This window comes from Xenopus laevis, chromosome 8S (genome assembly GCF_017654675.1).
Source record: "Xenopus laevis strain J_2021 chromosome 8S, Xenopus_laevis_v10.1, whole genome shotgun sequence".
Taxonomy (NCBI): Eukaryota; Metazoa; Chordata; class Amphibia; order Anura; family Pipidae; genus Xenopus; species Xenopus laevis.
Window position 1 is genome coordinate 41,401,161 of NC_054386.1, and position 13,613 is coordinate 41,414,773.

The 13,613-nt window shown below is 38.9% G+C and overlaps 1 protein-coding gene across 1 annotated transcript in view; it reads left to right on the forward strand.

Annotated features, from left to right (window-relative positions):
- The first annotated feature begins 8,034 nt into the window (after nt 1-8,034).
- Nucleotides 8,035-13,613, forward strand: part of psmb7.S (proteasome (prosome, macropain) subunit, beta type, 7 S homeolog) — a 36,089-nt gene continuing 30,510 nt past the window's right edge. Inside the window, exons 1-3 of the mRNA NM_001094066.1 lie at nt 8,035-8,124; nt 10,469-10,562; nt 12,995-13,092. Of these exons, the coding sequence (NP_001087535.1) occupies nt 8,063-8,124; nt 10,469-10,562; nt 12,995-13,092 (254 nt within the window). The 5' untranslated portion in view covers nt 8,035-8,062. The remainder of the gene's footprint in view (nt 8,125-10,468; nt 10,563-12,994; nt 13,093-13,613) is intronic.

Genomic DNA, 13,613 nt, shown 5'->3' on the forward strand with positions numbered 1-13,613 from the left:
TGGGGGGATCTTTTTTCCCATAAAAAATCAAAGAATGAGGGGCCACCTTTTTGGACTTGAGGAACCTTCAACTAAAGCAGTATATGTGATTCCTCATGGTGAGGACAGTGAGGTTATAGAATTCCCTGCTGCGTGATGATATGATGTCAGATCCTATTAATGCCTTTAAAGGCATAGTGGATGATTATTAGACAAGCATAATATGCTAGACCAGTGCTGTCCAACTTCTGTGGTACAGAGGGCCAGAATTTTTCTGGTCTTCATAGTGGAGGGCCGATAATGAAAGCCAGAGTTGACCACACCCACTTTAAACCACACCCATGACAATGTGCACATTAATTGTGGTAGGGTAGCACACCAAAATACCATATGATTGGTGCTCACTGCAGGGATATCATTATCACTCATATGTGAAAGTTAAGTGAATTAAAGGAACAATTCAGTATAAAAAATATAAAGTGGGTAAGTAGATAGGCTGTATAAAATTAAAAAAAAATTCTAATAAAGTTAGTTAGCCAAAAATGTAATGTACTGTATAAAGGCTGGAGTGACTGGATAACATAACAGTACACTACTTCCTGCTTTTCAGCTCTCTTGGTTTCCACTCAGAGTTAGAAAATAATTTTCAAATGCTAACAAACTCCCATAACAAATACCAGGCAGAGCAGGACACACACAGGCAGAGTATGGTACACACAGGGAGCATAGGGAAGGCAGAATATGGCACACCTAAGGAGAATAGGGTGGACAGAGTATGGCACACACAGGGAGCATAGGGCAGACAGAATATGGGAAGGAAAGGGGGTTCACCTCGCACACCCTGGCTGTCCGAATCTTGTGAAACCTGGTGCTCGATGTAGGCGGTATTGGCAGCCTCCATAACAGACAGAGAAGTAGAAAATCACTGGCACAACAGGATATTTCTAGCAGGAAAACCCTTGCTCGTTGTGGATGCAACGTTTCAGGGCGTAACCCCTTTGTCAAGCATGGGTTTCCCTGCTAGAAATATCCTGTTGTGCCAGTGATTTTCTACTTCTCAGACAGAGTATGGCACACACAGGGAACATAGGGAAGGCAGAACAGAGCAGGAGACAGGTAAACCTATCAGGGTCACTATAAGATGTACTACATACAGTGACACAGCGCTGATGCCCCATTAGCATTTTGAATAAGGTGTGAACATGTGAACAAGTGAACAATGTGGGCAGTTCAGTCTGGGTCTCAGGTGTGAACAGTACAGGTCTTTAGGATGTGAACAATGGAGGTGTCAAAAATACCGCCATCCAGAATCCAGACACTCACCAAAGGATATAGGAGGCGTCTAGAGGCTGTTACATTTGCAAAGGAGGCTCAACTAAGTATTGATGTAATATCTCTGTTGGGGTGCCCAAATGTATGCACCTGTCTAATTTTGTTATTATGCATATTGCATATTTTTTGTTAATACAATAAACTTTATGGCATTGAAATACTACTGTTTCCATAAGGCATGTTATCTATTAAAAGGAAGTTGCTACTTTGTAAACTCAGCCAATGATAAACAAAACTCCAAAGAATTACGAGGGGTTCCCAAACTTTTTCATATGACTGTATGCCACTGCACACCCAATTCTATTTAGGCACCCTTAACAGCAGTACATGATCCCCAGCCAGTTCTATATACAAACAAAATAACCATTTTGCAGTTACACATGGTACATATATATACTGTATATAGTATATAATTGATTCTCCTATTGAAAGGAAAATACACACTGTTAACTACATTAATAAATAGGATTAATCTATTTTTACCGTATATACAATATGATAAGAAGGCATACAGTAAGTTATTGTACAAACAAAACATTTTTTCTTTGCACTGTAATAAAAAGTGCACGTTAAGGGGTAATAAAATTATGCTCCAGTAATCTATGGAGGGAAATTTACCTTAGGTTAAATACAATAGCAAAAGAAGTAATATTCTGTGCATACAGTAATTAATGTAGCTTTTCCCTAAAATAAGTAGGGTATATTTTCTCCATCACATGTAACTAATTTAAAGGAAGCATACGTGGATACCTCATTATTTTATAGATTTCTATGAAAAATAAACTGCAATATGAATAACAGAAAAACACAGTTTGTGAAGCATGTCAAACAGAGCAATATCTCATGAGAATTTGAGACATTTGAGGACTTATAATGAGTTAATAAATCTGTCAGTACATTAGACAGGCAGTGTCATGTCAGTTAATAATTGATGGGTTGAATTTCTTGTCCCTGTTTACATTGTCTTTGCTCTTCTTCTCCACATCATCTTATTTTCTCTGTCCCTCAGTCCTGTCTCGTTTGTTGCATGCTATTCTCTTTTTCCCCCTTATTCTGTTTTAGTCACTCATAATCTTTGTTTTCCCCAAACGGCTCATTGTCACTTTGTTATTCTGCTAGCCAGAATATAGCGTCTGCAAGGCTACGAAGCCAAACTGTCACTCAAATCCAAGGTTGCTGCACTGGGTATTTATAAAAGCTGTTATTTTCAGATTGATTCTTGCCATTGGGGGATGTGTTTGTCTGCTATTCTTAAATAAGAAACTAGTTCACCCCTGTTAAGGGGTAAATGCTGCAAAAAGTAAATAACTTTTACTTTGGCTGATTTTAGGCATGACCAAACTGGGTGTTTTCCTTTGTTAAGATATACATTAATGGTTTTGCTCTCATACAGATCCCATACTGATCTGATACTGATACAACGTCGTGTTAAAAGATCTTTTTCTGCTAATGCAGAAGTGTTAATAAAGTTTTGTCTTCTTGAAGTAAGAGAAACATGGTGTCTGTGTGCAGTTTCTCCTCTGTCTATAAGGAAGCTGCAGGCTCACGTAAGATTGAGCTACCGGTTATGGCATCTATTAAGCAGAATGGCAACAGGTTATGGGCCCAGGAGTGATGGAAGAAACTGATGGAACAGGCTGATATTTGATGGAGATGAAAAGAACTATGAACTATGGGAGACAAAGTTTCTAGGGCGCATCTAACTGATGAATCTTAAATAAACTATTCTGCATGAACCCAGAGAGGACACAGATTTGGACGAGGACAGAAGTAAGAAAGAGTAGGATTATGCTGAGTTAATTACATTTTTGGATGATAAAAGTCTGTCTGATTATGAGAGAAGCAGCTGATGATGGAAGCAAAGCGCTTCAAATCCTGAGAAACCACTATTGTAGCAAAGGTAAGTCACAACTAATAAGCTTATACAGTATATAGAGTTAACATGTCTTCAGAAAGCTGCAAATGAAAGTGTCACAGACTATATAATACGTGCAGAAACAGCCATTACATCACTGAGAAATGCTGCAGAGACACTTAATGATGGACTGTTGATTGAAATGATTCTTAAGGGCCTACCTGAATCATTAAAACCCTTTGCTATCCATTTCACACAAGGTGATGGAAAGGTGACTTTTACTGAGTTTAAAACACAGTTAAGAAGTTTTGAGGACACTGAGAAAAATATAATAGTGTCAGCCCAAACACTGATAATGTGATGAACCTCTGTTACAACAGTATGGGAGAGAGGCGATATTAACTCTGTCTGCTATAATTGCAACCAAAAGGGCCACAAAACTAGCGCATTCCCAAGCAAACTTGCATGGTCCTAGTGCCGGCTGCATCTTGCGCGCACGCCCCCTCCTCCCGAGGACACATGGTCCTAGCGCCAGCTCTGTAGCACACACACCCTCCCCGTGAATGCGCTCTCAAGCACAGGAGCACAGGGGAGCTTTGAGTCCCCATGCCCCTTAGGGATGTGGCTGGTCAGCATGCCGCCCCTAAAATTTTGCTGGCCTGGGTGTAACTATTGTAAGAGCCCGACACATAAAGAGGCATTTTTCAGATGCATGGGGTGGGACAATGTAAAGCAAGCAGCTGATGGCACAGAGCAAACATTTGCCTTCAAAATAAGTGAGAGACAGTCAGACAATTTAACACCAAAGGGTCTAATGGTGGATACAGGAGCAACATACAGAGAAGTAGAGCTTGACAAAGGGGTACGCCCCGAAACGTTGCATCCGCAAATAAACAAGCAAAGGTTTCCCTGCCACAAATATCCTGTTGTGCCGGTGATTTTCTACTTCTCTGTCTGTTGTGGAGGCTGACAATACCTCCTTCATCGAGCACCAGGTTTCGCAAAATTCGGACAGCCAGGGTGTGTGAGATGACTCTTCTTGTTTTTACAGGAGCAACATCACATATAATTACAAATATTAAAAAGTTTAAAAGATTTGATAAGAAAATCAAGCCGGAGAACCACTACATGGAGTTGGCTGAGGAGAGGTGATGCAGAAGTGTACCTGACTGACAGCAAGGGGAACAAGTTGTATAGACAAGTTACTAAATGCACTGTATATCCCCACATATCCACAGAATATATTCTCTGTTGAAGCAGCAACAAGCAATGGAGCATCTGTTAAATTTCGCAAGATGGGAGTGAACTGATCCATAAGAACGGTACCAAATTCACAATCTAGAAATATAATCGACTTTATTATCTGAACACATTTGATGAGACTGGTGACCATTGTCATGGTTGTTATGATATTCAAACCTGGCATGAAATCCTTGGTCACTGTAATTATGATGATCTTTTAAAAGTACAAAGTGTAGTTGATGGAATGAAGATTAAGGGGCATATTTATCAAGGGTTGAATATCGAATTGAAAATACTTCGAAATTGGAATTCAAAAAGACCAACCGAAAGGGAAGTCAAATGTTTTTTTGGGTCGAAGAGGTCCGTTATCGGCCGTATTCGAATCGTACAATCAAAGGATCGATTGAATTAGATTCAAAGTTTTTCCCCAAAAAAAACTTTGATTTCTCAAAGTCCACCAATTGACTCCAAATAGCTTCTAGGAGGTCCCCCATAGGCTAAAACAGCACTTTGGCACGTTTTAGATGGCAAATGGTCGAAGTCGAAGTTTTAAAGAGACAGTATATTATACTTTTACAGTACATTATAAATTTCGATATTCAAATTTCCCTATTCCCTAGTCGAAGTACACAAAAAATAGCTTGAAATTCAAAGTTTTTAACTTCGAAAATTCACCTCGACCTTTGATAAATCTGCTCCTAAGAGTAAGGTTGATAAGTGTAACCTAAATTGTGAAATTTGTACCAAGGGAAAATTTGTTCAGAACAGAAACAGAGTCTGACACCGTGCTAAACAATCACTTGAACTAGTACACACTGATTTTGCCAATAGAAAAAGATGGTTTTAGATATGCCATAGCATTTACTGATGATTACTCTGGTACAGTATTTGTGTACTTTCTGAAAAATAAGAGTGATACTCTATTAGCCACAGAAAAGTACATTGCTGATACTGCCCCCTATCAAATGTATATGATCTGATAATTGGAAAGGTATTTAAACACAGGCTAGTAAAGTTCATTACAAAGAGTGTGACTGAGAGACAAACTAAAACTGTTAGATGCTGATGATAACATTTATAGGGAAAGGTGTATACGCCCTATATTAAACCCAAATCCAGGGGAGGTCTCAGTATCTGAAGTTGAGAGTGCAGAGGGCAATGATAATGGCCAAATACAGGACAGCCATTGTACAAGATACCCCAAAAGGGACAGAAAAGCCCCTCAGTACTTAGATGACTATGTACTAAAGTCAGATTGTAATGATCAGCTACTGACATTACATTGACATTGAGATACATTGACTACTGTTACAGATCACATGATGCACCACAAACTTTTAGAGAAGCCATAGATTCACCCCAGTCACAGATATGGCTTAATGCAAAGAAAGATTAAATAGATTCACTAAAAAAGAGTGATACATGCACACTGAGCACTCTACCTGAAGGTAAAAATGCAGTGGGGATAGATGGGTCTATGCAATAAAAAGCAATGCAGATGGATCTGAAACATACAAAGCTAGATATGCTGCTAAATACAGTGAATTGATTACATTGAGACTTTTTCTCCAACTGTGAATTTTCCATTTTTACATTTTGATGCAAATGACTAAGCCAAAAACAAGGTTTAAATTGGGAGAATTTGTACATTACATATTTGGAATATAAAACAGTGCACTATACATGTATGCTAAATATGTCTTTCTGTAATATGAGAGCAAGTGGGGGTGTTAAGATATGCATTAATGGGTGTGCTCTCATACAGATCCCTTACTGATCTGATACTGAGGACGAGATCTCTGTCTGCTAATGCAGAAGTGTTAATAAAGTTTTGTCTTCTTGAAGCAAGAGAAGCATGGTGTCTGTATGTGTGTCTTTTCTTGCTTATCAAGTCTAAACATTGCATTTTATTTCCACTACAAAAGCTCAGCTTATACCTAGTGGTAATAACCGGAGAATATTTGGTACAAATAAGTGTACTATCCTTTCCACCTTTCCAAAATTCCCAGCCACAAAGAGGTTAAGACCATGCATGAGAATTTCACGGTAGATGAAGAAGTATATCAGTCAAAGTGTGTAAGCCTAGGTGTGAATTTCACGGATAAAAGTGTGACCATGTCACGTCACCATGAACTATATATGGAAGTGAGATTTTATGATTCCTAGTTCCTCAGAAGAGGGTGTTTTGTATTCCAGTTCACTGAGATAATGCAGAGCAGCAACATTGCACAAAACCACAGCAAAGTGGGAATAACCCCCTATTAAAAAAGGCCCACAGTAACAAAAATAAAATCCATGTACACAGGGCAAATGCTACTGCCTAGCTCAAACAAACAGCAGCTGCATGGAGTTTTTTTTAAAAAAAGAGTACAAGTATACATTTATAAATGCAGATATAATTGTAATTCTGTTTAGTGCCTTCACACATGCAGTCAACAGTTTTCATGTGAGTAGACCACTATCCAATGCCAACAGGAGGTCTACATGAAACTCCCTCAATACTTCATTACCATATTAGATGTCTGTACTGCACTAGTTTTTAATATCATTTCAGTTTAATCTTGTGTGTATCTATTTATATAAACATTGTGTATAAAGTTTCATGTTTAGGTAGTGTAAAGCAGTGACACAAGGGAATTTGGCTGCCACTGTTTCATCTGGATTACAGCAGCAGTCAAAACACGCCATGTTTAATAAACCTTAGAATGCAAAATGTCATTATGTGATCAAAGGGCAATGGGTTGAAACAAACAAAGCAGGAAGCATGTGAATGACTAAAAGCTCTCTCCGACACATGTGTATATGCACACTCATTGGACTGAAGCCAAAATAAATCAGAAGCGCCGAAATGAAAGTCCTGGGAGAGGAGAGCAGCGATCCTCAAGTGAGTAACAAGCAGCCTTACCACTCCGGTCATGTGGTTCACTAAGCACCCTGCATAGGGTTGACACCTTTTCTGGAAAAAAATACAGGCCTTATTATATTCTTGCTGTATATTCCTATTAATAACATTGGCATCGAGCAGCATTTTTACAGGCCACCCTACCCCTACAGGCAAAAACTATGTCTGGTTGCAATGGTTACTGGTTGCTATGTATGTAATTATGTATGTTCTGTGTATATATATATATATATATATATTTACTACAGGGCTGCATATTAAGTTGGTGATGCAAAAATGTTTTATTAATAATAATAATTGCTGTTGTGATGACAATTCATACAAATTGCCCCAGAATTCTGTCAGTTTTGTGTTTATAATTCACCACATTACACTCTCTCTCCGTCCAGTTTCTAATTTACTCCATGTTTCTGTAGGACCCCACCAACTGCAGCTTTCACTACGCCTGAAACCCCTGTCAGAACCTTAATCCTCCACTAAAAAAGTAATTGTGGAACCGAATGGTAGTTTTTTACCAAGACCGATTCTGCTTGTGAAAAAGACTATCATTTACATAATATTCCATCCTTTAGCAGTGTAATTGACAATTACTACAGTAAGCACAGGACAACGCAACGCCAGCCAGCCTGGCTACATCACATTTAGAAAAACTTTATTGAATAGTACGACATTGATAGGAAGCGGAAGTTATCATTGAGGCGGCACAGTGATCATGCTCCGGCGCCGGAAGCGGCATTTTCTAAACTGGGAATATGGCGACAGTGACTGTGCGTTCTGCTCCGGTCGCAGGTTTTGACTTCGGCAATTGCAGGAGGTAAGAAGGGGTAACGTAGACAGTATTTAAGGTGTTGCAGCTGAGGATATTGCCGTGGTGGAATAGGAACTGAAGCGCGCAGTTAGGAGTGATATGATAAGCATGGGCAAGGGAATACAATACTCAACACGCTGACAAAAAAGAGAATAGTGTTGTGGCGTAAAGCTTTAAATAATATGGCAACTTTTTGTATCAGGTCTTCTGCCTCTCTCCAGGGTGTGTTTGTGCGTGTATTAAATCACATTCAGCAACAATGCCTTTTATAGAGGCAGGAAGAAATGGTGCCCTGTGTTACTGCTGGCAGTGTGCATGTCTGGCCATTCTGGATGCTGGCATCCTTAGTTCTTCACAGCAGTTAGCATCTGACTATATTCAGGGATCAAGCTCATTGACTTTGAAACCGATATGACTTGACTGTGGCTGCCCAGCTGTTTTTGTTCTTAGACCCCCAAAAAAACTACTGTTCATGGTGGAAAAAAAGCAGATGACAGGAGGTGTCAGACTGACCTGATGGGGAATCGAAAAGACCTGGCAGCCCTTTCCCTTTCTGGAACACAGCATTAAAGGGACATGTCACCGTAAGAAATAATTCCAAATCCTTTCCTATAAGGATCATGCTAGTTGAGCAAAATAAATTTTAGTTAAACTATATATTTTACTTACACTGAGTTTGTGAGTGTCACACACTTTTCAAGATGGTGACCCCCCCGTGACAAGTTTGAAGTCCAGGATCATTGCTGCTATTGATAAGCTGAAACTTTAGGCATCTGCAAGAAGGTTAGTATATAGAAATATGGCATTTTTAGCTGTATTAATTTTAGGGTTTAGTTCTCCTTTAAGGTAAGTTGTATCACCACAAAATCTTGTTTATGTTCCAGAATGTTGGATCTAAAGGTGGCCATACATGTACCAATAAAAGCTTCCAACAGAGTGCCCAGTGTATGTAAGGCTTCCCTGATTGATATCTGGCTGAAAGTCGGCCTGATGTCAATCGGGCAGGGCTAAAAATCCCATTGGATCGTGGACCGCATCTGTCCCTTGATGCAGTCCCACGATCTGACTGCCCATACTCCCTAGGACCCAACAATCAGATCAGTCCGATATAGCCCACCTGAAGGTGGGCATATCGGGGAGAGATCCGATTGTTTGGCAACATCGCCAATCAAGCGGATCTCTCTCTCTGTTTATGGCCACATTTAGGCCCATGCACAGTGCCCTTTACAATTATAGAGCATGAGGCGGGAATATAGGAGAGCAGTGACATTAGGAACTGCTGAATGGAAAGTGAAAGTAAGGGGGACAGGCAATATATGATTGGCAACTCAAATATAAAAAGTATGGCTAATACTAAGCAACTTTTCAGTTGTCCATCATTATTTTTTTTATAGTTTATTCGACATCTTCTTTTAACTCTTTACAGCTTTCAGATGTTGGTCAATAACCACATCTGTAAGGCTTCAAATGTATTGTTATTGCCACTTTTTAGTACTCCTATTTCTATCCAGGCCCACTCCTATTCATATTCCAGTCTCTTATTCCAATCAGTGCATGGTTGCTAGGGTAATTGTTGGCCCTAGCAACCAGATGCAAATGGGAGAGCTTCTGAATTAAAAGCTAAAATAACTCAAAAAACACAATTGATAAAAAATGAAAAACAATTGCAAACTGTGCCAGAATATCACTCTCTACTTCATACTAAAAGTTAATTTAAAGGTGAACAACTACTTATGTCAGGGTGACAGGTCCCCTTTAATTATCTTCTACTTTTCCACGTTCTGCTTTTGTTTCATTTATTCCCAGTCATGAGAAAGATAGGAAAGTTAGTACACATCTTATACTAGCAATAATGCGACAAACTGAACACGCAATGAGCCTCTGAAATATGGGCAGGTTTTTCTTCTCAATAAGGAGAAAAAAGGCAGAATAAGTTTATTCAGATGTAAAGTATTTTTGTTTTTAAAGTTTATAAAAGTGTCTCTGGCTGTAAAACTCCATGCAGAGTATTGCAGCAGAGCTCATGGGTGCCATATTCCCTATCTTCTTATTTCTTTGCCATGGGACCGATTTTTGGCGCATGCACAGTAGGAGCCAGACTGGTGTTCGTGCCAACTGCAAAAGCTCTCGAAAGCTCTACTATATGGCTTCTGCACTGTTGGCAAATCTAAAGTTAATTGTGTAGTCATTAACTTTATTATTGTATGTAGCATGATACTAAAGGATTCCATTTATTCAAGTCCAGTTGGTTTAGCTTTATCACTGCATGTAGTTATTTTTACAACCAGTTATCAAAGCAGAAATGTTTGTGTAAAAAAAATGCTCAGTTTATCATTTTCTTCATTTACAGAAATACTCTTCTGACTAATGAATTCACTCAGAAAGGGCATAAACTTCCCTCATCTCGCAAAACAGGGACCACAATTGCTGGTATAGTGTTCAAGGTATGTTTTGAGACTCTGTTTAATACTATATGTACAGTTTCACAATGATGGCTAAGAGCTGTCATTTACATCTTTATTGACAAATGTGTTGTTCAAAGGCATACCTATTGTGTATTTTATATTCCTGAACTTTCTGTTAGGCGCAGATGACCATCTCTACTAGTAGGCTGACATGGGAGGGTTGTATGTAGGGTTTGATATTACAGAGAAGACCTTCTTTATCTAGCTTGCAGAGTGTGTGGTGTGTTCATTAATAAGTTGATGTTTGATTAGGTTAACCTTTAATATGTTATAAAATGGCCAAGTCTAAGCAACATTTTAATTGGGCTTCATTATTTAATTTTTCTAGTTTTTGATTTATATATCTTTTTCTTCTGACTCTTTGCAGCTTCCAAAAGGGGGTCACTGACCCTGTCTAAAAACAAATGCTATATATGGCTACAAATGTATTGTTATTGCTACTTTTTACTACTCTTCTTTCTATTCAGGCCTTTATTATTCATATTCCAGTCTCTGGAATCAAATCAATGCATGCTTGGGTAATTTGGACCCTTGCAACCAGATTGCTGACATAGCAAACTGGATACCTGCTGAATAAAAAACTAAATAACTCAAAAACCACAAATAATAAAAACCGAATGCAAATTGTCTCAGAATATCACTCTCTACATTATACTCAAATTTAACTCAAAGGTGATCCATCCCATTAATTAAAAAAAAAGATTATTAAAGTGGCTGCGCCATTTCTCTAGTTTAGATTAAAGTTGCTGCACCAAAATTATTCTCATACTCATACATAAAGTACAGGCTATTAATAAATAATAAACCCGCAAATATAAACTTTAAGGGGCCCAAAGGCTCAGCCAGGAGTAGTGGACCAAGGAGGAAGCACAGTTCAATAATACACGGTACAGATAGGGATAAGGCAGCAAAGGTTCAATAACGATAATCAGGCAAGGGTCAAACACAGGAATCAATAGAAGGAATCAGAAAAGCGCACCCAGGAACACACAAGGTAGAACCTATTGTAGGGCAACGTCAGCAGTGCTCCGGCGTCTTTTATAGGCCTCCTTTGGCGCCAAAAACGGACGCAGTGATGTCATGACGCTGGCGTCCAATCCGATGCCGGTGACGCTTCTGACGCTGGCGTGATGTCACAGAGCTGCGCCCAGGAGGAACCGCATAGGAGGCGCTGCCATCTTGGATGCCGCCATTCTTGGGACGCCAAGTAAGCCTTCCCTACATAAACCGAACAGTGCTCAAAGCAGTACAGTAATAAAAGAAGGACCCCTCCAGAAAACTGAATTGAGTACCCACAATACAATGCACTAGGCTTGCTGGCCTTGGCTTTGTAGTTATTATGCAATTGATGATTGCCTGAGCAGAGATTTAATTTAAATTAAGGCCCATGTTATATACAATACATTGGTTCAATGTGAAATGCTTTACTTATTAGCATAGCCAAAAATAATGTTCATATAGCTTATGCAAGTATGGGACCTGTTATCTAGAATGCTCGGGACCTGAGCCTTTCTAGATAACGGATCTTTATGTAATTTGGATCTTCATACATTAAGTCTAGTAGATAATCATGTAAACATGAAATAATCGCAATAGGCTGGTTTTGCTACCAATAAGGATTAAGTATATTTTAGATGGGATCAAGTACAAGCTACTGTTTTATTATTACAGAGAAAAAAGAAATCATTATTAAAAATTCTGATTATTTGGATAAAATGGAGTCTATGGAAGAAAAATTGAGTCTATGGAAGATGGCCTTTCCATAATTTGGAGTTTTTCGGGTACCAGGTTTCCGGATAACTGATCCCATACCTGTAATACCAAAATAATATTTTTGCTTTGGTTAAATTGGTGTCATAGTGCTGAAACAAAAAAGGGTCTTACCAAAACTGCTTTCCTAAAACAGGATTCAAGTAATTGTCAAGGATGTCATTTAAACAGCACAGTGTTCAGGCTTGGTAGAATCCTGGATGGATCCAAGCCCACACCATTATTCCTCCTCTACCATGGATTCATCACTCCAATACATTTCCACTGCTCAAGGATACCTGTATTGTGCTTCATCTGAAGTTTGACATTTTCGCTTTTAGGCTTGTGTGGCACTCTTTACCCATAATAAGACACTTCATTTCCTTTAATGATTGGGAAGAAGCAGGGACATTTTTGGGCTCTTTTTTTATTGACAGAGTATACTGGGGAGAAACATCCAGTGCTCCATCAGCTTTGCAAGAGAAGGCTAATGTCACTTTTTTGTAAGCGTTTAATGGGAATTTTATATTTATATGATTTTTTTAATATCACTGCACCTTAAACCTTGCTTGTAATTTCCTTTCTAACCTGTCCTATATTGTTGAAAGCTATACTTGACTTTAAAGGATGCCTTTTAATTTATATTTTGGTTTTATTGGCAGGATGGAGTTATACTTGGAGCTGACACAAGAGCAACAGAAGGAATGATTGTTGCTGATAAGAACTGCTCAAAGATCCACTACATAGCTCCCAATGTCTAGTAAGTAAATCTCTAAAACTGGCTGCTGATTTATCCGTTTAAGATTGAGTCCGTAGCTTTTTGAACCATGTGTGAAAAAGGACATGTAGACTGACAGATATCCTTGGGATTGTACCAATATTTATACGTCAGTATTGAAAATACTGGAATGCACCAGGCTGTTGATGTGGTTCTCTCCTGACAAGCTTTTATGACTCGATCATTGGCTAGAGACAATGTTTGATCAGCCCTTCTTGGTGGCAAATAAGGCAAAGGCTGATTTATTTGGCAGTTCTGTCGAAGCATCAAACAAATTATTATGAGCTTCTTAAGGGTTGCTGAGACAAATCAGCAGGAATAGTCTGTAATTACTGGTCAAGTTGTGAATATGTAAAGGTGTAAGCCGCCATCCCTTTAAATGCACAAAAAGTACAATGGAAAGGTAATGGAAGGTTGGATAAAGGGCAGCATACAAAAAGAGGGGTTATGGGCACTCAGACTCCACAAGGACCACTAGAAATAAAGTTAAAAAGATAAGGATT